The 24512-nt window shown below is 35.2% G+C and overlaps 1 protein-coding gene across 3 annotated transcripts in view; it reads left to right on the forward strand.

Annotated features, from left to right (window-relative positions):
* The window catches only part of LOC128232418 (serine/threonine-protein kinase BRSK2-like), an 87092-nt gene extending 66154 nt beyond the window's left edge, over nucleotides 1–20938 (forward strand). Inside the window, exons 8-20 of one of the 3 annotated variants that reach the window (XM_052945949.1) lie at nucleotides 3827–3973; nucleotides 5040–5074; nucleotides 7455–7506; nucleotides 8940–9052; nucleotides 10947–11047; nucleotides 11337–11388; nucleotides 11794–11862; nucleotides 12315–12586; nucleotides 14297–14345; nucleotides 14798–14921; nucleotides 16122–16302; nucleotides 16979–17157; nucleotides 17374–20938. In XM_052945949.1, the coding sequence (XP_052801909.1) occupies nucleotides 3827–3973; nucleotides 5040–5074; nucleotides 7455–7506; nucleotides 8940–9052; nucleotides 10947–11047; nucleotides 11337–11388; nucleotides 11794–11862; nucleotides 12315–12586; nucleotides 14297–14345; nucleotides 14798–14921; nucleotides 16122–16302; nucleotides 16979–17157; nucleotides 17374–17496 (1497 nt within the window). In that variant the 3' untranslated portion in view covers nucleotides 17497–20938. The remainder of the gene's footprint in view (nucleotides 1–3826; nucleotides 3974–5039; nucleotides 5075–7454; nucleotides 7507–8939; nucleotides 9053–10946; nucleotides 11048–11336; nucleotides 11389–11793; nucleotides 11863–12314; nucleotides 12587–14296; nucleotides 14346–14797; nucleotides 14922–16121; nucleotides 16303–16978; nucleotides 17158–17373) is intronic. The other 2 variants (XM_052945950.1, XM_052945951.1) reach the window with 2 other exon arrangements.
* The last annotated feature ends 3574 nt before the right edge of the window (nucleotides 20939–24512 follow it).

Below are 24512 nucleotides of genomic sequence, written 5' to 3' on the forward strand. Positions count from 1 at the left end.
TACTCCTCTTGTGGTAGAGCGGGAGTAGTGGGCTACCTTTTATGCACTTCTTTTGGTAGGTGGTGAGTAGTTTGTTATACTTTATACTCCTCTTGTGGTAGAGCTGGTGTAGTGGGCTACCTTTTATGCACTTCTTTTGGTAGGTGGTGAGTAGTTTGTTATACTTTATACTCCTCTTGTGGTAGAGCGGGAGTAGTGGGCTACCTTTTATGCACTTCTTTTGGTAGGTGGTGAGTAGTTTGTTATACTTTATACTCCTCTTGTGGTAGAGCGGGAGTAGTGGGCTACCTTTTATGCACTTGTTTTGGTAGGTGGTGAGTAGTTTGTTATACTTTATACTCCTCTTGTGGTAGAGCGGGAGTAGTGGGCTACCTTTTATGCACTTGTTTTGGTAGGTGGTGAGTAGTTTGTTATACTTTATACTCCTCTTGTGGTAGAGCTGGTGTAGTGGGCTACCTTTTATGCACTTCTTTTGGTAGGTGGTGAGTAGTTTGTTATACTTTATACTCCTCTTGTGGTAGAGCGGGAGTAGTGGGCTACCTTTTATGCACTTCTTTTGGTAGGTGGTGAGTAGTTTGTTATACTTTATACTCCTCTTGTGGTAGAGCGGGAGTAGTGTGTTACCCTTTATGCACTTGTTTTGGTAGGTGGTGAGTAGTTTGTTATACTTTATACTCCTCTTGTGGTAGAGCGGGAGTAGTGGGCTACCTTTTATGCACTTCTTTTGGTAGGTGGTGAGTAGTTTGTTATACTTTATACTCCTCTTGTGGTAGAGCTGGTGTAGTGGGTTACCCTTTATGCACTTGTTTTGGTAGGTGGTGAGTAGTTTGTTATACTTTATACTCCTCTTGTGGTAGAGCGGGAGTAGTGGGCTACCTTTTATGCACTTCTTTTGGTAGGTGGTGAGTAGTTTGTTATACTTTATACTCCTCTTGTGGTAGAGCGGGAGTAGTGGGCTACCTTTTATGCACTTCTTTTGGTAGGTGGTGAGTAGTTTGTTATACTTTATACTCCTCTTGTGGTAGAGCGGGAGTAGTGGGCTACCTTTTATGCACTTGTTTTGGTAGGTGGTGAGTAGTTTGTTATACTTTATACTCCTCTTGTGGTAGAGCGGGAGTAGTGGGCTACCTTTTATGCACTTGTTTTGGTAGGTGGTGAGTAGTTTGTTATACTTTATACTCCTCTTGTGGTAGAGCGGGAGTAGTGGGTTACCCTTTATGCACTTGTTTTGGTAGGTGGTGAGTAGTTTGTTATACTTTATACTCCTCTTGTGGTAGAGCGGGAGTAGTGGGTTACCCTTTATGCACTTGTTTTGGTAAGTTGTGAGTAGTTTGTTATACTTCATACTCTTCTTGTGGTAGAGCGGGAGTAGTGGGTTACCCTTTATGCACTTGTTTTGGTAAGTTGTGAGTAGTTTGTTATACTTTATACTCTTCTTGTGGTAGAGCGGGAGTAGTGGGCTACCCTTTATACACTTATTGTGGTAGGTGTGTAGTAGTGGGTTACACTTTATACTCTTTTTGTGGTAGACTTTGTGCCCTTTATACATTTCGGTATGTGATGAGTAGTGTGTTTACCTTATACTCCTCTTGTGGTAGAGCTGGTGTAGTGGGCTACCTTTTATGCACTTGTTTTGGTAAGTTGTGAGTAGTTTGTTATACTTCATACTCTTCTTGTGGTAGAGCGGGAGTAGTGGGTTACCCTTGATACACTTCTTGGGGTAGGGATGGACTAGGGGTTATTTTCAATGTTTAAATTTTAAATTATAATACTGCATGATTTTTGTTGTTAAGCAGTATTTTTGAAAAAATATTAAAATGTCAAGGGTAAATAAACAGTCTCAGCTGTATACACTTTGTAAAGGTTCTCCAGATATTGGCTCAGTAATGTGATTTTGTTGTTTGAATGAAGCATTTTATGGCCATTTCCAATAAAGTATTGTCCAGGGAGTATAACCATGGAATCAAATTGCAAGTGAAAGTAAAAAGCGATGTTAAAATTATCCAGGCATCATGTTTTACCCTTTCATTTCATTACACATGTGACTACGAAAAATTACGGGTTATAGAATGACGAAAAACAAGGAAGCGGTTGGGTGTTAACACTTCTGTGTAATTTTTTATTCCATGTCGTAAAGTCAATAGTTTTTATCCAATTGTTATGAAACTTTTCAAGAATTCTTGTCTATATATTGTCATGTGCATTTGTGAATATGGGTCACCTCAGGTCAAAAACTAGGTCATTAGATCAATATTTTTCCCAAGTCATAAATTCGAAAGTTTTTATCAAATCTTTATAAAACTTCAGGCGCCTAGCGTGGCATACTTGTTTACTTGTTCAAATAAACTTTTGAACTGAAAGTAATATAAAAAGAAATCACTTTTAAATGCGAAATAGACGATAAAAATATTTCAAATGGATGTAGGGGGGTCTAGCATAGATGAATTCTTACTTACCGTATTAAAGAGATAAAATATACTAGTGTTCCAACTCTTATAACAAAATATGCCAAGTATTTAGTTGCTCAGTATAGCTAGCGCTGTGTCAATATTGTTTATGACCGGTAACCTAGCTAGAGTATATATTATGTTTAACTAAATGAGCTCGCAACTGAACATGGAGATACAAAGGCTGCATCATACAGAAGCAGGATCTTAAGCTTCCTGTTGATCGTCACTCTTGTAGCTGTCGCGTACATTCTCAGTGGCATCAACACTCTGTCCACGATGTTGCAGACAGAAAAATGCGATCTTGTTCAAGCTTCATTAGAGGCAAGGGTTTTAACAGCCCAACTTGATACTGATATGAATGATGATGGTACTTGGAACAATTTGTTTACTAAAGCGATGGTTTGGGCGCAGCAAGTTGGAGTGGAGCCTTCGATTCCTCATAACCCTAAAAGGCAGGAAAACAGGCCTAATGCGCCAGCAGCAACACCATCAGAATTCTGGAGACAAAACATGTATAATCCATCTCATTACAGAACTAAGAGATCATCTTCTTATTCCACATGGGCGTTTTGGGCGCAGTCCTTCGTTCCAAACCAGGTTGGTGAGCTTGAAAATGAGTGCAGTATGTCTTTACAGAATTTGAGGCAGATATCAATGGCGACAATGGTCAATTCTGCAACGAAGCTTGATGTTGGAAAACTAGATGGACAGCAGTTACGCCGAAAGATATCCCAAACTCACTTGAAACAGCTATAAAAAGAGCACCGTTGGAATTGTATCCAAACATAAGAATGTGTCTGTCAATTTTACTGGCTATACCAGTTTCTACGGCAACAGCAGAAAAGTTGTTTTCAACAATGAAGCGCCTGAAAACATATCTGAGAAACACCATGACAACATGGGTTAGGTTTGATGAACATTTACAGAGAAAGGGAGATTAGTTCCGAGAGAGTGGTCTACATCTTTTCACAAGAATAGAAGACTAGCTCCTATATTTCATGTTTAAACAATGAAAAGGAACAATATATCAATTCTTAACTTGAAAATCATTATATAACTTCTGTAGTCTTTTATCCTACCAAACTATGACGACTGGTAGTTTATACATTTGAAGTAGATCATGAATTTGAACCTTGGTATATCAGATTGTTTGAGAACGTGTTTTGTTGAAAGTCTGGCAAGTCATATATATGATCTCCTTCATTTTATTTTGAAAAACTATTCCATATTTCGAGTAAACACAATTTTGCACACGCTACGCCCTTGAACTTGTTCCGAAAATTTGTCTACATTGTACACTGAGGGTTGTTGTAACAAATTTATTTTATAAAAAGTTGTGTATCCTAACAAACAATGAATTCTTTTCTAATCCTCAGGGAGCTCTTCCATTTGATGACGACAACCTGCGTCAGCTGCTGGAGAAGGTGAAGAAGGGCGTGTTTCACATCCCCCACTTTGTTCCACCCGACTGTCAGAACCTTCTCCGTGGCATGGTGGAGGTCGACCCGGAGAAACGCCTCACCGTATGTATTTGGCAATTTTTTTATTTTGGATATGATATCAGTCCTTCATAACTATCATACTGTTGACCTCGGTTTTATCATTATCATCATCTTTTGCTTAAACTGAAATATTGGCCATAATACAAAATAGTCAAAGGAATATTTGGTAGACAATAATATTGTTATACAATTGAATGTAATAGTATTGGAGTTTGAAAATATTTGGTCAGTGCACGCTTGTAACAACCTAAAAAATAATACTTCAAAGATGACATTGTAATGTTGTATGAAATCGTCTGGCTTAACAACTGCAGCATCTACGATATCTATTGTTTCTTTGGCATCAAATTCATTCTTTGAAATACAACAATCATTGAAGGATTGATTCATATTTTTTCATGCGTTCATGCAATACGAATGCTTGACCGGGTTTTGGAAAATTTGCAAAATCTCGGCCGAGCATTTATGCTGCATGAACGCACGAAAAAATAACAATCAATCCTTACATTTACATTTCCGTTTTCATTACTTCTTTTCTTTTTGAAAGCAAGATTTTGGTTAAATGATTTCCGTGTTTATTAAGAAACATATTGAGACTTTTTTATTTTTGTTTTATATATGCATGACCTAGGACTTTCATGCGAATTTCCACCATCAGAGGTCGTGAAAGGCTGACAAGTTTTGGCATAATGAACAACAATTTTATCATTCAAAAACTCAAGTACGAAATTAAACTTTGGACCTATCAAAAGATGTGTTTTTAAAGGATATGCATTCATCTGGGGAAGTGCTATAAGAGTTTAAATACATCTGCATAGTAAGTCGAAGAATAGATGCTTATTTTTAATTATGGCCTTAATGAACTTAAAAAAAGACAAACAAACAAGCACTGTTTTATGTGCATGCAGCATTTCTGTTCCTATTATTCCAATATTTGAGCATTTTTTATGTCAGCCAACAACCAGACATATTTAATTTCTGTTTAATAAAGTTTAAATTCTTACTTCATACATCACCATGGAAACTACGCCATTCCCCGAGATATTTTGCCCCTTATGATCCTCATGTGTTTGGTTCTTTATTACAGTTGGAAGAAATCCACAGACATCCCTGGGTCACCATGTGAGTATACAAATCACTATCATTGTCTTATTGATACACTAATTGAATTGTAATTGGCAATTATATAAGCATGCTGAGGCTATTATAACTGCAATGGCCCCATGCTGCCATATATATTCTAGTATCTAATTTGACTTTGACCCTATGTAGATGATTGGCCCTATCATGGCCTATGAAAGACTGAAACTTATGTGGCAATGGTTTTATACCTGCTACTAATTTCATTATTTGGAGAGAGGACACATTTAAAACATTTGTTAAAAACTGTTGTTGTTTTTGGCTGAACACTTGGTATGAAAACGAATGATTGAACAGTTATGGACACATATAACATTAAATTTTAGGCACAAGAAATTTATATTCTATTTTCTGGAACAATTAAGCAACACTTATCCTTTTTGCTGTGTCTTAAATACAACAATGAAGTAAAAGAAGCTTTTAGTGACTAAAAAGATCATTCTATGAATTCATTAAGTGTGCATTATTACTTATGTGCTTTATAATGTAATACATGTCTTCTATATTTAAGTGGTCATAAACAAGACCACACACTTGAATTGCCCATAATTCAGATTGTTCAGGTACTTTCTTCTTGGAACAGCATTACATGTATTGGTGTAAATCCTATCTCATACTTGTATAAAGCAACACTCCATATATCTCTCAATATTAAGTACTTATATTTTGATTTATTAAGCTGTTAAACGATACAAATAAAGTAATTTCTGACATATATTGAGTGTTATTGAGATTTATACAAAATGTTAAATTACTGTCAGCATGAAGAAAGCAAGTCTATTTCAGAAAGTTTTCAATTAGCGATTCAAGGCAAAACTGTTTTTATGTATTTATTTTTCATCTTTTAGTTTGTAGTCTCTGAGCCTCTATTTGGGATGGTTAGTTGAAGTGATGCAATGAAACCAAGGGGTGTCATACATGCCATATCCCCCTGGCTGGGGGGAAAATCCCCCGGAATTTCGATCCATCCCGGCGGGAGATAAAAATCTCCCGGAATTTAAAAAAAAAAAAAAAAAAAATTTTTTTTTTTTTTTTTTTTTTTTAGAAATTTTACATCAGGCAATAATGACAAAGTGAAACCACAGTATTTGAGTGAAACTGAATGTAAAGAAACAACTCCACCAGGGTGAAATGCCAAAAGGAAAGTTTTACAACAAGTGATCAATTAATTTGTAGTAATTATCAAAGGCAAAGAAATATTACTATTTTGGAAGGAAGAAATTAATAATATTTATTCTATTCTCTTATTGTCTGAAAGTCATCAAAGCTGATAGAATTAAGCACAATTTTTTTGAAAGACTCTGGAGGAATGTAAATTTAATTTAATTGTCTTGAAAACATTTTTTTCCAATGACATATTTTGTTCTGCAAGTGCATTACAGTATGACATGACAGTGTATCATAAGAATATGATAAAAACATAATGACATAAAATAATTCTGTATAATGAAAAAGTTAAGAGGTTTTCAAAGCAAACTATAGGTGAATACATTTTTTTGTACTTGCGTCTAAAAATACTTTATAATTTCGCCAACTTAGACTTGCTAAAAAAATCCCCCTGAATACAACCAAAATCCCCCTGAATTTTCAGCCTTTTGAACAAATCCCCCTGAATGGTCTCCAGAAAATATGGCATGTATGGGGTGTGCATAGAGTCTAGCCAGCCTCCAAATAACCTGAGATGGTCCTCGTTCGGTTGTGTACTGTTCAAGATAGTATTCCTTGAAGTTACACAACCATCATGTCCACTCTTAATTATTATGTTCAGCTTTACCCCTCATCTACTGAGGAATTTTCTGAATGTCTCATGGACCTCAAACCTATAAATATGAACTTGTATATATTTTCTGAGAATTTTTATCTGTATTTTACTCTTTGAGGCACTGAAATAGCGATTCTCTCAATGATTGAATACATGATTACGATGTAATGGTGTGCCCTATAATGATTTGTCACACATACCATGTCATTTGTATTTGAAATTAATTCTAGGCCTTGGGTCAATCTAAACTGTCATCTTGGAGGTGATCCATTTGAATACTTTCAGAAAGTGCCAAGACTTGCTTTCTAAGAAAATTGCCTTTTTATGAGAAACTTCCAGTATTTACCAGTCCAAGAAGTGATAAGATGTCAATGTATGCTCTTTTTCTCTGAATAAGAATTTCTGACATAAACCTGAAAGTTTCTCACCAGATGGGCAATAAGCACACAAATGTATTCTCCTGTGATGTTGTGCCTTTGTCTGGGCTATATTATGCATTAACATTTTGTTCAGGTTCTTGTCTATGTTTATACACTTACGATTATATACAGTTTGATATATATGTATTGTAAGGTTGTGTTTTTCTTCTGTATTTTCTAGGGAATGTCAGGATCATTTAGAACTAGAATTGCCTGTTGTTCAAGTCGTTCAGGTATTATTTTACTTTTGTTACCCATTCTTTCACCTCCATTTTTTCACCCTCATTTTTTACCCCCAATCTTTCACCCCTATTCAATCACCCCAAATCTTCTACCTTAATCCTTCACCATTGTCCCTCCACCTACTTCATCACTCCCAATCATTCACCTCTATTTCTGTCACCCCCAATTCTTCACCCCATTCTGTCACCCTCATTCCTTCACCCCTGTTCCTTCACCCCATTTCTTCCCCCCTCATTCCTTTACTTTTATTTCTTCACCTCTAATCCTTCACCCCATTCCTTACCCCCAATCCTTTACCCCTGTTCCTTCACCCCAATTCTTTCACCCCCATTTGTTCACCTCCAGTCCATCACCCCCAGTTATTCATCCCCATTCTTTCACCCATATTCTTTTACCCCCGTTTCTTCAGCCCCATTCCTTCACCCCAAGCCTTTACCCCTATTCCTTCACCCCCAATCCTTCATCCCCATTCTTTTACCTGTATTCCTTCACCCCTATTCCTTCTGCCCCATGGTTTCACCCCCAATCCTTTACCCCTATTCCGTCACCCTTATTTCTTCACACCTATTCCTTAACCCCTGCTCTTTCACCCCCATTCTTTCACCCCAATCCTTCACCCCTATTCATTCACCCCAATTTCTTCACCCCCATTTTTCACCCCCTTTTTCAACCGATTCAATATCATTTTTATTCTGTGTTGACTTGACCATACCCCTCTGTTGTTATGTTTTAAGATGTTTTTTCTTTCCCTTCAAAGTCTCTTACATTTCTGATGTATTTTGTTCCTTTCCTTGTACAGCTATTGTCTGTATATTGATTCTTCTCATTTGATAAACACATGAGCATTAGATTGTTTAAAGTGAAATATTTAAAAAAATATTATTATGTCTGCAACTATAATATTATGTTTCCCTAAAGAATAAATAAATGAGTGTATATGATTAGATAAAGAGAAAATACACATACATATTGGAACTCTGTAAATTTCTGTTAGATTGTCGCCCATTGAATTCATGTAGCAAATTTTAAGGTTACCTGAGAACATAGTGCTCAGGGTGAGCTTTTCCCAGTGTGTACCACAGGGCATCCGTCCGTCTGTCTATTAGTCAACAATTGCTTCAAAAGACATCTCTCCCTAACTCACCAGGATAAACTTTAATAATTCTGAATTCATTCCTGGTACAAAACTTATTGAAACAAAAATTTGACAATTATGGATGTATATTCTTGCTTATAGCTCATTTTACACTAAAAACAGTTTTTTTATAGAATGAAGTTATACAGATAATGATAAAAAATAAATAATTGTTGAACAATAAAGGCGCAATAAGTTTATAATGTTTATAGGAGTGTTCATTTATAAAGTTATATAGTAATACTCTGTATTGAAGTATACTCAAGCCTACATGGTATGATATTGTAGACGTCGATCATCCCGTCTATTGAGGACCTGGATCCAGACGTTCTATCCACCATGAACTCTCTCCAGTGCTTCAAAGACAAGGACAGATTGATACAGGAGCTCCTCAACAGCAGGTACTGGCTTATACATTAGCTCAGCAACTCAATAGCAGGTACTGGCTTACACATTAGCTCAGCAACTCAATAGCAGGTAGAGGCTTAATATTAGCTCAACAACTCAATAGCTGGTACTGGCTTGCACATCAGTTCAGCAACTCAATAGCAGGTATTGGCTTAATATTAGCTCAGCAACTCAATAGAAGGTACTGGCTTAAACATTAGCTCATACTCAATAGCAGGTACTGGCTTAAACATTAGCTCATACTCAATAGCAGGTACTGGCTTACACATTAGCTCAGCAACTCAATAGCAGGTAGTGGCTTAATTTCAGTTCAGCAACTCAATAGCTGGTATTGGCCTGCACATCAGTTCAGCAACTCAATAGCAGGTAGTGGTTTACACATTAGGTCAGCAACTCAATAGCAGGTAGTAGCTTAATATTGGCTGAGCAAGTCAATAGCAGGTACTGGCTTACACATTAGCTCAGCAACTCAATAGCAGGTAGTAGCTTAATATTAGCTCAGCAAGTCAATAGCAGGTACTGGCTTACACATTAGCTTAGCAACTCAATAGCAGGTAGTGGCTTGATATTAGCTGAGCAAGTCAATAGCAGGTACTGGCTTACACATTAGCTCAGCAACTCAATAGCAGATACTGGCTTACACATCAGCTCAGCAACTCAATAGCAGGTACTGATTTTTACATAAGCTCAGCTACACAATTGCAGGTACTGGCTTGAACATCAGCTCAGCATACCATAGCAGGTTCTTGCTTGAACATAATCTACTGGCTTGAACATTAATTTATCGTAAGATATTTCCTTTAGTAATTCATATTAGCTTCAAATTTGCGCTCAAAATAAAAATATTAATTGTACTATAAGCCATGCCAGAAGGTTATATAGTTTACATATTTGGTATAATAGCATGCAATCTGCTAAGTTATTTAATAGCAGGTAATAGCTTGAGTACCGGCAGTTGGTCTAAAATAAAATGCATTCTGTGGAGCTACTTAATAGCAGTAACTTGCTTAAACATAGTTGGTAGTGAGAAAACTGCGGGAGGGATTTTAATGAAACTTCACAGCAATGACAAGTACCAAACTTAGTTGTGCATTAGATCAGTTTGTTCTACTCAGATAATTTGAGTTATGACCCTTTGATTTTTTAAATATAGAGCAATTAGTGATAACTTTGTCTGCACAAAATCTCTAATTCTGCTGGAGTGATTTTAATGAAACTAGAGGAATGATGAGACCTAGGCCTAATTGTGCATAAACATTGGCATGTTCTGCTCAGGTTATTATTCATGAGTTATGACCCCTTTGTTTTCAAAAATTTAGTGCACTGCACATAATATCAAAAACATGATTACATAGATTTTTTTATACCTTTAACCAGTGACTCACTTTAATGAGTAGACCTGCATACCGGGTAACATAAAACATGTTGAAATCGCTTTCAACATGGCTGAACAGTGGCCATCTTGGAGTTTGTAACAATTTTGTGAAGTAAACTTCTTCTACAGTAAATGCTGCACCTTCTTGATACTTTACATGAAGAATCAACTTCAAGGTAGCCGATAAGTGGCCATATTTGATTATGCCCCCAACTGTTTGTTCACATTAATTTGACCATTGATTTGTTTTGAAATTTCTATCAGTGTTATCTTTTGTCTGCCACTTTAGTTCTCAGAACTGCTGGTCAGAAATCACTCTGAGTTGTGATATAAATCAAATTCATGTACAGTTTGCATATTGGGAGGGTGACATATGTTTTCCCTAAAAAACAATCTCTAGTCATAAATTATTTTTTAATTTTTTCAAGTTTATTTCTACTTTGCTCTGTTAAAATTTTGCATAAAAGGGCTGTCAGTTTTCACTAGTGAAACATTTATTTTTTTACTTTCAGACATAATACAGAAAAGGTGATATATTTTTTACTGTTGGATAGAAAACTCAGGAACCCTTGTGTTGAGGATGAAATAGAAATACGCCATCGATCAGAATCAGGTATGCTAGCCTATAACTTATAGAAGAGACATAAAAAAATGAAATTTAATTTGGGAGCAGACTTAAGTAGAAAATTAGACAAACATGTATATTTTCCAGACTGTTGCGCGTGTTCATATCACTAATATGTTTTCACTTCACAGTTTTATATAACCATGACAACATAAGAAGTTAATAAATAGAACTAAAAGAAGAAAAGTGCTAGGTATTTACTGAGAAAATACACACTCCTGCAAATTATCAACAGTTTCATGTAGTATTGTATTATCCCATCCTTTGTTGGTTTCAGCGGACCCTCCCCGTAAGCGTATAGATGCAGTACAGCTGAATGGACAGCCGAGGTACTTAAAATACTGTATTTAGTGTAGCTTGTATTGTGCTAGTGCATTTATCATTTGGTGTTGAATTTAAAAACATGGACGAAAACAATTGTAAAATATATTTAAAAACTAAAACTGCATTGGAAATTTCATTTTTATTAACATTTTGGGATTGTTAAAGACTAAGATAATCGCTTATGAAGTCAGATTTGTAACATTTACTTGAAAATTGATTAAGATTACGGTAGATACTTAATGATTACTGACTTTCTTGAAAAAATTATCTACCCTTTAAGCTTTACAACCAGCCACTAACAATGAACATGCTATGACTTATTTAACGCCCCTCTAACATGTTATGAGATTATATAACTGCCCCTCTTTAACCACCACTAACACTGTATGCCATGTTTTCCCCGCTGCCAGATTGTCTCTGGGTTGTATAAGTGAAGGTTCGCCCACTGCAGGGCGTAGAGCCCTCGCAATACAGAAAGTGTAAGTTCTCACACGTGTTGCAGTCACTCTGTGGGCTTCTGTTTGATTCAGTTCCTTTATTTATTTTGTTAGTTAAGTTTTGCGTTTTGGTTTTATTTTTATAATCATTATTAAATGTGTATTATGCATTTGTTATTGTGCTTTTAATCCTAGGTTGCCCATTTTGTTTACCCAGGGTTTAGCTTTATTTTTGCTCACATGAAATACTGCTTTTTGTAATGCTTTAAGTGCAAGATCTTTGCTTAATGACAATATCCTGTTGGACATTATATATGGTTTAGTTTCAATACAGAGAATCTCATTTAGCTTATTCATAAGAAATGATTTTTGCTTTAAAGCTCTGATTGGCATTCACTTTTATAGAGTGATTTTAGCAATATGTTATTTGTAAAATAAAATCTTGCTGATATACGTGTTTAATGAGTTATGTTTCTCAATATTTTCATTTGCAGTCGTAAGGCTAGTCTGTCCTCTAACAGTCCCAACGGTTCACCAGTGTTGAGTCCGAAACATGGGCGTGGTCATTTGGGTAACAGCCCAAACCCAACCCCACCCACCTCCCCAAGCGTACAGAACACGCCCTGGAAATCACGCCTACATACCATCAAAAACAGCTTCCTGGGCTCACCCCGCTTCCACAGAAGAAAGCTCCAAGGTATACCATACCCATATCACGGGGCTAATGGGGTTACAGCCCTTAAGGACCCCCTTCTTCTTTTGCCAGGTGAATTTTAAATTTCTAAATGGTCATGTGATTTAGCATGTGGCCCTAGAACTGAATGCTGATTGGTTGTTTGGTGAGTAGAGAAATACAATATACGGTAGACAGAATTTCTTTGTCCCTATTTCAATACATCCCATTTATAGCAATCATTTATGATTCCCAAAGTCTATATGCAGTATGATTTCTTAACACAAATTAACAAACTCAGAAAGGAATGAAGCATGATATAAATATTATAAATAACTTTGTCCTTGTTTTATGTTAACACATTTTTATTTAACATTCCTTTTCGCGTTAAACACTCTTTCTCTAGTACTTGTAAAATGTTTATGAAATACATAGGAAGGAAGATTAGATGCATGTGGCAGAAAATTTACAGGAAAGAAGCATAATGCCCCCTTCACATATACTGGTTTTTCTTACGAGTCCTTATGGATCACACAAATTCTTGGATCATAAAGATAAAGCCACTTTTCAGACTAATTTAAGAGTTATAATGAGCTATTTATGGATTATTACAAGTTACTATGATGTATTATGGCAAAATTCCATGATTTGTTACCAGTTGTCACGGATAACTACCAGCAACTTACGGGCATTTTACGAGGTTTTTACAGATTTTTACGAGTTTATTATGAGTAAATTACGGAATGTTACTATTCATCGACGCTTTAACGTGTATGTTATGACCTGTTTATGTATTGTTGCAAATAGTTATGAGTTAGTCTGTAAACATATGGTAAAGCAACTGTAACAAATCATAAAGAAATATTCTTAGAAGTCATTTACAGATTCTTGCAAGCAGTTAACAATTAGTAACATGATGTTGCAATCAGTTTACAATGCTATCGGATTTTCACAAGTTACACAAAAATAAAACCGTGGACAACTGTAAGAAGATTTTTGACATGTTTAAATATTTGCCTCTCCTGAAAAAGGATCCTAAGAGTGTCTGCGAGTTGTTGCACATTATTTACTGATACCAGACAGTTATTTATGGATGCTTGCAATTGATTACAAGCAAGGACTTGTAAGAAGAATCCTTGTATGTGAAGGGGGTATAAAAAAACCCATTTAATAATGGTAATAGATTTTTGGTATGTACTTACAAAAATAAATGGTTTGATGTGATGCGTTCGCATAACCATTTATTTTGTGTAAGTATATACCAACAACCTTTTAATGGGTGTAAATTGTAAATAATATTTTGTAAACTACCCAATTTCTTGTCCAGCCATTATTTATATCTACCGTTTCACTTGATTAAAATTCATAATGGCTGACTTCTGATTTACTGAAATAAACATATTGGAAAACCTTAGAAATACTGCCTTCTCATTGGACAACAAATTTTGTTGACAACTAAATCTTCTTTAAATCTTTTTTAAAACAATTTCTGTTACATGATTCTTTTAAAATAATAATCATCTGACTGTTTCATTACAAAATTCACTCCAAAAATAATTCAGTTCTCTGTGTCTTGATAATAACTGCAGTACTGAAAAATAACTGTTATTTGATAGGGTACCAAGTTTAAATCAAATTGAGAGACAGATCGTATTTGATAGGGTACCAAGTTTAAATCAAATTGAGAGACAGATCGTATTCTATTTCTGCTCATCTTTAATTATTAAATTATTAAATTTAAATATCTGCCAACATTGTATGTGAAGTACTCACGTGTCATGTTTGCTTACATGTATATTTCAGTGCCTAGTGAGGATTCAATGGCAGGAATCACTCCAGACTCCTCACCAGAGTATGACTTACAGATTATTTATATATTCATGAAAAGTTTTGTTGAACTACTGATATATTTGCACTGCTTTTCAAATTTCCCTACAGAACATTTAAAACCAACCACTATGTTTCGTACAAACACTATCAATTTCATTTATACTGGAATCCCCCCAAAATTTTAAGACCAGAGATTGACTCACATTTACAACCCTGCCATACTGATTATAGATACCTTAATTATAAAATAATTTAGGTATTATATAGAATCAGCCAAAGAAGATGATTAATGCAGAAATGAATCACTTGCTGTAAGAAATCCTAATGGTATAGCATTATATAATGATATAGGATTTATTGAAAAATTACTGGAAGGCATCAAAGTGGGCAATCTTATTTTTTGATTATATTGCTAGATAATTGTACCATGATGAATCATTCCCTATCATGTTTCTATGTACTCTTATGTAACAGGATGACAAAGAAGTCCTGGTTTGGCTCGCTGATGGGGTCTGAGCGTGAGGAGCACCACTTTGTGATGGTGCGGGACAAACCCCTCTCCCAGATCAAGGCTGACCTCATTCATGCATTCCTCTCTGTATGTATATGTTAATGTTTTATAAATGAATGTTCTTGGTTTTCATGAGCTTGTTTGTGTTTCAAAGAGAATTATTGTAGGAATTGCTATTCCTTGCCGATCTGAAGGTTTGAGGAGAGGGATATGGTTTTGACTTTGTCCATCAATTCATCATTACTTCTGTCCATCTTTTATATCTTGTTAGGGCTTGGTCAGATTATGTGCACTCAGAATAATCCCTTGATAAAATCTTGACTGCTTGTAAGTCAGTCGCATGGGTCATAAACTTGGTCACTAGGTCAAATCTTTGGAACAGACTAGAGGCATTAGGTCATATCATAGTTTTTTTTTGTCTGGGACCATATCCTCGGAACCATATTTTGGGATTAGTTTTATTTAGTTTAAACTTGGTCAGAATGTTCCCTTTGATCAAGTCTCAACCGCTTTTAAAGTGGGTCACATGGGGTCAAAAAAGTAGTCATAAGGACAAATCATTTAAACGCTCTAGAGGCATTATATTTGGTCTACTAATTAAACTGAATCAGAATGTTTCCCCCTGATAAACTCTTGAACACATCTAAAAAATTAAAACTGGGTCACATGTGATACAAAAACTAGGTCACAAGGTCAAAACTCAATGCTAAACTATAAATAATATGTCATCACTGTCATTGTTGTTATTGTCATGCTAAATATTTAATGTTATCCTACTTGAGGTATTATAGCATTGCAATTGTCTAGAAAGAAAGATTTGACCTCAGTAAAACATACTATTGCATTAGGTTAAATTGTCAAAGATCAACTGAACTCAGTTATTTATATAAATATTGAAAATAATTTGATGCTCTTAAACCATACTTCAACTGTCCTTCTTAATAAGTTAATAATTGTAAAAATAATCTTCAGAATGATAACATTATATAAATAAAGCTTGTGGTCTAAAAGTTATATATTCAACAAAGGTGTGATTGCGGACCACATGCTGATACATGTATATAAGGTAGAGATTGTGTTAGACATTGTTGGGAAAGAAATACACTAGGTGAGATATGCATGTGTCTGGTGCTGTTCTTCATTTAAAAATTAAATTAGAATTTATGTGATATTAAATTTTTCTGTTGAATAAGATTGTCTGCCAAATAAAGAGTTATTAAACCACTGGTTTCTAAGAATTAATGTTAACAGAATGAATATATTTATAATTTCTATTTTGATTTCCAGACACCAGACCTATGCCACAGTGTTGTGTCGACTACAACGTTCCGTGCAGAGTATCGGCGCTCTGCAAGCTCGTCTGTGTTTTCCCGCAACGTGAGGTTCCAGGTGGACATCACACCGGCACACGGCTCATCCGCAGAGCATGAGATCAGCATGTACTGTCTCACCTTTACACACATCTCAGGTAGGAAAACTTTGCTTGTCTTTTATTAATGAATGAAATGATCAACCTATAATTTTATCCTGTTAATTTAAAAAAAATACATTTCAAGAAAATGTACAGAACTAAGGGTTCTTAATAAAATAAATGATTGTTTTGCCAACATTATATTTACATTAATATATTAACTTGTTGAATAGATTGACTACATGATTGACTTTGTCTACACATTGCTAGCTATTCATGTTATTTTCATAGCCTTGGTGCCGTTGGCATCCTTATGCAAATAACTTTAATCTTGGCATAAACTCAAAAGTCGTTCATGATATTTGATTCAAATTTGGTACACATGTTGCCAGAGACAAAATACACATGAACAACAACGTCCATAACAGTTACTTTGGCTTTCATACTTGTCATGTTGTGCCCCTTGGTAGTTTGAAAAAAGAGATGCAAAAACTTAACCTTGCTATTAATTCATTACCATTCAAGGTATTCACCTACTACAAGTGACAAAATGCATGTGTAGCAAGGTCCATAACTCTTGCTTAAAAATGAGTGTCCAGTTATGACCCTTATGTACTAAAAATAGCAGACAAGCTTTGGCATTCACTTTGCCGTGCTCTTGTTAAAATACTTCAGTTGTTTCTAATATTGTAATTCTTAATTGCTATTTTACACTGCCCCTGTCCCCATCCAGGTCCATCACGGAGGTTCCGGCGGGTCTGTGAACACATCCAGAACCTGATGTTGGGGCCTCGTGGGGATGCTCTCAGCCAGCGCAAGATCAGCACAGACAGCTCCTCGTCATATACATCAGAGTGTGGAGCTTCCCCCACCCACAGTATCTCTGTCACTCGAGCTGACTGTGATGATGATGTGAGTGTTATTAGCATCTGAGCCAAATTGTATATTTAGTGTAGTAGTGTTGTAGTTAATCACGTTCAGTTCAGATTGAAAAAAAATGAGAGTTGTAATAACTTCATTAATTAAAGTCTTTCAACACAATCCATATTGCAAGGTTTTCTGTATCATTTGACCTTTTAAATGTGAAATTCCTTAATTTACCATTGATTTGGGTTTTTCTATTTCCAGACACCTGTATTCGATCGTATAAGCAAGACTCCAACGCCTCAGCGGCGGGATATACCTCGGGTGATTACAAATGGCAGGCGTGTCATTGTGGATCCAAGTGTCAAACGCAAGGACAAGATGTGATGACAAGCTTGGCCACATTATAATGTGTGGCAGTACTAACATGTTATAATTACACATGTATAATCACAGATTGCTGATTAGCCGTCTAACTTTGTGAACATTTCACATGGTTGTGAAGCTGCTGTGTAGGTTTTGCCATCGTAGACGAAGCAGCAATGGACTACAGAAACGCCGATGTGGTCAAGATGATGCAATTTACAACTTGGTCCAAGTTGTGGTAACAAAAGTGTTCAATGGCTAGCAAGATATGTTTAAACTGAGTCATGTTAAATAGTGAATTATTAAGCGTTGGAGACTGTTCACATGAGCTGTCTCCAGTAGGAAATGAAAGAAATTGTGTCTCTCCTTTGCTTGATGTGTCATACTAGGATTTCTGAAATATTATGAAATAATTCAGAAGGTGAATTTTAATTAAATATACATGTATATATGATAATATATCATGTCATTTTCATAAGAATTCAATGCAAAGCATTAAGAAATTGTTTTAATATGATTTTTAGCTCGACTATTCGAAGAATAAGGAGAGCTATACTACTCACCCAAGCGTCAGCGTCACCCCTTGGTTAAGGTTTTGCGTGCAAGCACACATAGGTTTATATCTCAGCAACTACTTGAGGTATTGCATTGAGACTTGATACAATGGTACTCAACCATCCAACCTACTTAATTAAACAAGTTAGATAACTCTAGTTTGCATTTAATGCAAATAATAGGCATTTATTATTTGACTTCGAAATTCTGGTTAAGGTTTTGCTTGCAAGCACACATTGGTTAATATCTCAGCAACTACTTGAGGTATTGCATTGAGACTAGATACAATGGTACTCAACCATCCAAATTACTTAATTAACCAAGTAAGATAACTCTAATTTGCATTTTGTGCAAATAATTGCTCTTTATTATTCAACTGAGAAATTGTGGTTAAGGTTTTGCATGTAGGCACACATAGGTTAATATCTCAGCAACTGCTTGAGGTACTGTATTGAGACTTTATACAATGGTACTCAACCATCCAACCTACTAAAATATTCAAGTTAGATAACTCTAGTTTGCATTCAATGCAAAATAATTGCCCTTATTATTCGACTTAGAAATTTTGGTTAAGGTTTTGCATGTAACCACATTTAAGTTAATATCTCAGCAACTACTGGATGTATTGCATTGAGACATTACAAAATGGTACTCAACCATCCAATCTACTTAAATAACAAAGTAAGATAACTCTAGTTTGCATTAAATTCAAATAATGGCCGCTTTTTTATTCGACATAGAAATTCTTGTTAAGGTTTTGCATGTAACCACTTAGTCAATACCTCAGTGAATACATCATGTATTGCATTGAAACTTTACACATGGGCTCCCAACCATTTAACCTTCTTATTTAATCAAGTTAGATAACTCTATCTTTCATATTATATAATTTTTGCCCCTTTATTATGCCACTTAGAAATTCTGGTTAAGGTCTTGCATGTTAGCACACATAGGATATTATCTCGGCAATTACTTGATTTTTTGCATTGAGACTTTATACAATGGTATTCAACCACCCAACCTAATTGAATAACCAAGTTAGATAACTGTATTTTGCAAATAATGGGCCTTTATTATTACACTAAGGCACTTAAAAATTCTGGTTAAAATTTTGCATGTAATCATATTTATGTTAATATCTCAGCACATCATGTATTGCTTTGGAATCTAATCTAACAGTGATCCATGCATGTTTCGCCAAAACTTTTCAATCCTTACACTGAAAAGCGGCGGAATAGTCGAACGCGCTGTCTCTGTGACATCTCTTGTTTTTTGTTAGAATCTAAAAATGCTACATAAGCATGTTACTGCCATTTCTGAAAGCAAGAAGCATTATGGGATTTGGAAAAATGAACTTTTTTCTCCCAGAAAGTAGCTTTGAATGTTGGCGCAATTCCATACTGAGAATTTATTGGAAGATGACTGAATTTAGATTCATAATTTTTTTTTGTAATTCAAAGTGAATCATACACATATACTATATTACGAAGCATTATTCATTGTACGGAGTACTCATCTATTATAAGTACTGCATTAATATCAATGTCCAGTTTACACAGCGGATGGTTTACCTAAATCATGTTAGATAATGTTGAAATAGAAATTGTAGTTGTTAATGTACAAGTAGCTGATTCATCATCTCCATGCTGAACTACAAATTGCCATGTTCTACAATCAATTTCACTATATTTATCTTTAAATTTTTGCTTTTTTCTACAAAATCAATCAATTACGTAGCTTATACACAAATGTATGGAAAATGAGAATCTGTAAACTCTCATTAACACGTTTTTGTCAAGACGTACGGTATATTTTTGATGATAATTTTGAACAGTTGCTGTACACTTGTTGATAAGATGGGCACCATGGCTGCTGAGTAAATGTCTGCGTTTGAACTAGTATTACCTCATGCACTTTTGAGGACCAAATTACAGACCAAGTTACTTACACTTAACTGTTGTCAGAATTGCTTGTGCTTGCTAGTCAAAATGCAGTAAGATGTTTAATTAAAAAAGAGTGGTTGCATGTTCTTCGTTTAAGCTTTTATGCACTTGACCAGCCTGTCAGATTGTTGACTGCTGCCGGTCTGATTGTTGACTGCTGCCTGTCAGAAATTTTGACTGCTGCCTGTCTGATTGTTGACTGCAACCAGTCGGATTGTTGTCTGCTGCCTGTCAGAATGTTGACTTCAATGCGCAGGGAAAAATGTCTCAAGTTGGTTCCCTATCTGCATATTGGCTTTTCCTACGACTTATTTTTTTTAAAGAAACGGGTTATATTAATTTTGCCTCGCCGAATATGAACAAGGCGTGGAGCGAGATTAAAATCACTCAACTTTCAGATAGAATCCTTCTACAATATTTGCTTTTTCATAGTGTGCAATATGAACTTATGTGCAATACGTTTTGTGTTTGTTTATTTTGTTATTGTTTCAAATGTTGTTTACATTATCTGTGAAATTGTAAATATTTTCAGAAAAACTGCTCATCTGTAATACTTTCGTATTTATTAATCCCTGTTACAATGTTGTGTCATAATTGCATAAATCTTTAAACACCACTGCTATTCGAACAATGTTATGAGTGTAGAAGTTAATAACATGAAAATCAATGAAGACATGAAATGAGAGTATTCTTTTCTCTTTGAAAAGATGCGGAGCATTTGCATGAATTAATTGATACAAAAATATAAATAAAAAGGCAATGTTGCAGACATCGTTTTATTTGATATTCACAGTTTGATTTGTTTTCATTTCTTGACATTCTTTGTTCAATTCCTAGTATCAGTTGCATTTTACATAACATCTTTCTTTAGTTTCTGTAACTGTGTAAAGCATGCAATTGTCATAGTGTGTACAATGTATTATAGAATCTTTGTGATAAACTAATTGTGTGACATTAAGAATAAATACTGGATTATGTAGTTTGGTGTTCTTTTATGTGAGAATTCATATATCTGTGGTAAAGTGATGGTCATACCAACCCACTAAACAATTTGAATGGTCTCGATTTATTGAGTATCAATCTGAACAAAATTACCACACATTTAATGTTAAATGCTTGTGGGTTGGCAATACTACTCCTGCTGGTTTAAAGGTTATCTGCTGATCATATGTTGTGGTATGCTGGTGAAAGGTCAAGACCACAACTGTTGATATCAATGTCTGATGGTGAAAGGCCAAGGTCATATCTGTTGATATCAATGTCCCCTTGAGAAAGGTCAAGGTCATATATGTTGATATCAAGGTCAGCAAGTGAAAGGTCAAGCCCTAAAATGTTGATAAAATCTAAAGGTGAAAGGTCAAGGCCACATCAATTGATATCAAAGTCAGCTTATGAACAGTCAAGGCCACAATTCTTGTTTATGCACTAACATTTTAGGTAATATGTGCATTATGGTCATACAATTTGGGATGTGTGTGATTTGGAATGTAATTTACTTGAGAAAATCATACTACAAAAAGCAACACCACTCCTCATTCACCTACATAGTGAGCATAAACTTATATCCTAGTATATCAACTTAAGTTCTAAATTCGAGAAAGGCTCTATTACATTTCTATGTATTTTGCAAAGGTAAGGATGTATTTAAAAAATAATAATCACACACCCAAGCACACACATACCTTAAAAAACGTGCACCCAATCTCACATACATACACACATACAGATGCATACACAAAACTTTGTACTATGTACATATGACCGATGTCCCCTAAGCTAGCTTATGTATTCAAAAAGATAATTTTGAATATATAAATAAAGTCCTACAATTGGCGTTATTTTAGAACTTTTTGAATTTTTTTTGATAAGGCTATTTGTGTCTTTAATTAATAGTTAATTAATTTTGATGTTTGAATACTTCCCATTTTTTATTGTGAGTTTCATATAAATCGTTGTTCCAATACTTTTTGTTCTATTCTAACCCTTACATTCAAATATCACATATTTATTCACTATTCCATGTAAGGCTTCACGTTTACCAATCACTTCATTAATCTTTGTTGAAGCTATAAAAATGTTTCATTTATTCCATAGTTGTTGCGTCTCATAAAACACCCAGTATAGTTCTTCAATATATTTAGTACCTGAATTACAGAATGTACAAAAGCTCCAATCGACAACTTTCAGCTTTAAAAGCAGTTTGTTGGTTTGTATTATTCTTAAAAGAAATTTGTAATAACAGTTATGTAATGGAGAATTGTCTATATCAGTATTTATTTATCCTTAAATTTGCTGTTTTTTACATTCTTTTGTATGCACTTAAACTCTTCAACCATCATTGGACATCACATCAAAGGTTTTAAAAACAATTTAGCACAAATCACCTTACGGGCCTGCAAAATGCATGTTTGGCCACGTTCCTCCAAGGTCATTTGTCGGCCTTGGGGAACCAAGTTATATTTTTGAGTTCCTCTTCAATCACTGCAGACTTCTATATGAATCATCACAAAAACACGGCAAAATGCTATACTACATTTCAGCCATGCTGCCTTACAGCAAGAGTCAAATTTTATATCTGCTCTACTTTTCACTCAGGAAGGATTTCGCACAAGCGAGTAATAGGTCCACTTTTTTAACTGATAACTCTACTTGATGCTGCAAATCAGACAAGTTAAAGACCAGGTAAGCTTTGCATACAGAATTCACCTTTAGAACCACTTGAATATTGCCTACTAAGAATGACTGTTTTGCCAACAATGTCATGGATCAGGAATCTGCACTACATGAATATTTGTTTAACGATGTGTTACTCATTGTCAAGGTTTATATTTGAAACCCCACCATCATCAAAGGACCGTTTCTTCCCAGGCATCCTACAGGGCAGTTCTGGAGTTAAAAACATACAGTGCACAACAGTGTACAATCAATTTTGACCATCAACAACATTTAGGCCATGTCAGATTACTTTAACCATTATATATTTTACAACGATTGTGAAATAAGCTATGATAGCTTATACTAAGTCACTCTCGTTGGCACGATGTTGCGCGAGAGTGTGGTCTTGTTTTGTGGGGGAAACCGGAGAACCCGGAGAAAACCCACTTGTCCGGCTTGGTGACCACTAACCAAACTCACATGCACCCGGGCTGGGAATCGAACCCGGGTCGCCTTGGTGAGAAGCGAGTGCGCTAACCACTGCGCTAACCGGACAACCATGTCAGATTGATTCTATGTAAAAAGTTATCTGGCTGGTTGGCCCTACTAAAAGTCAAATAATTGCAAAAAACACTTAATATTGTATGATAATGACATGTTAAGAAATTTTAACCATAAATTAGGATTTTCCTTTAGTGACAATGTCTTATGAATTGTAAAAAATTAACAGCAATTATTGACCTTGTTTAATTAGGCAGCAGGCCCTGTTATAGTTAAGTGCTTGGTAGGCTTACTTAAATTCTGGACTGTATATAGTAGGGCTAGGGCAGTAGAGCTTAAAACAAGAGCTGTCACATACAGCACACTCGACTATTCCACCTCTTTTAAGTTTAAAGATTTCAAAGTTTATGTGAAATTATATTACATGCAAACCCTTTACCAGAATTTCTAGGTCGACTTTTAAACAAGTTATCTAACTTGATTAACTACGTATGATGGATGGTTGATAAACCTGGTGTAAAGTTTCAATGCAAACAAGTTGTTGCTGAAATATTGATTTGAAATGTAAAACATGTTTGTTTCCAATTGTTTCAAATAAAGAATCTTGTATATAATAACGCATTTAGATTAGACCTAGTAACCTAGGCTTTGACCCCACGTCACCCAGTTTCAAAGTAAAAAATTATCATCAAGGCAACCATTCTGATTAAGTTCCATAAAGATTGAACCGGAAATATTGCAAAAATATGGCCTTAAGTATTCACAAAGGTTTCTAAGATTTGACCAGGACATTCAAAATTTCATCAAGGCAAATATTCTGATAAGGTTTAAAGATATGCCACTGTTTATTCCCAAAAATTCTCTACAATTTGACCTAATAACCAAGTTTTTGACCCCATGTTACCCACTTTTAAAGCTTAACTAGATTACATCATGGGGGACATTCTGACAACATTTTGAACGAAGTCAGATCAATTAAAACCAATATTTTGGTCCCCGACATGATTTTTCAAAGATTATACCTAGATTCCAAGTTGGGGCATTCCAACTTGATTTTTCAAGTAGGATGGATGGTTAAGTATTTTTGTATCAAGTCTCAATGCAACAACAAATCAAATAATTAATGAGATATTAACCTACCGGTATGTGTGTTTCCATGCAAAACCTTGACCAGAATTTCTAAGGGCCATTATAATCTAACTTCTTTCATTAAAATCTGTTGGATAGATGGGAACACGTACATGTATCTGAAGCTCTGCTGCAATACATGATTTATCTGTTGAGATAATGACTTGAAGGTGTTTACATGCAAAACCTTTACCAAGGTGTGATGCCAATGCTATGGTAAGTACCGAGTAGTATATCTACTCACCCTTTTTTCTA

This window comes from Mya arenaria, chromosome 4, assembly GCF_026914265.1.
Source record: "Mya arenaria isolate MELC-2E11 chromosome 4, ASM2691426v1".
NCBI lineage: Eukaryota > Metazoa > Mollusca > Bivalvia > Myida > Myidae > Mya > Mya arenaria.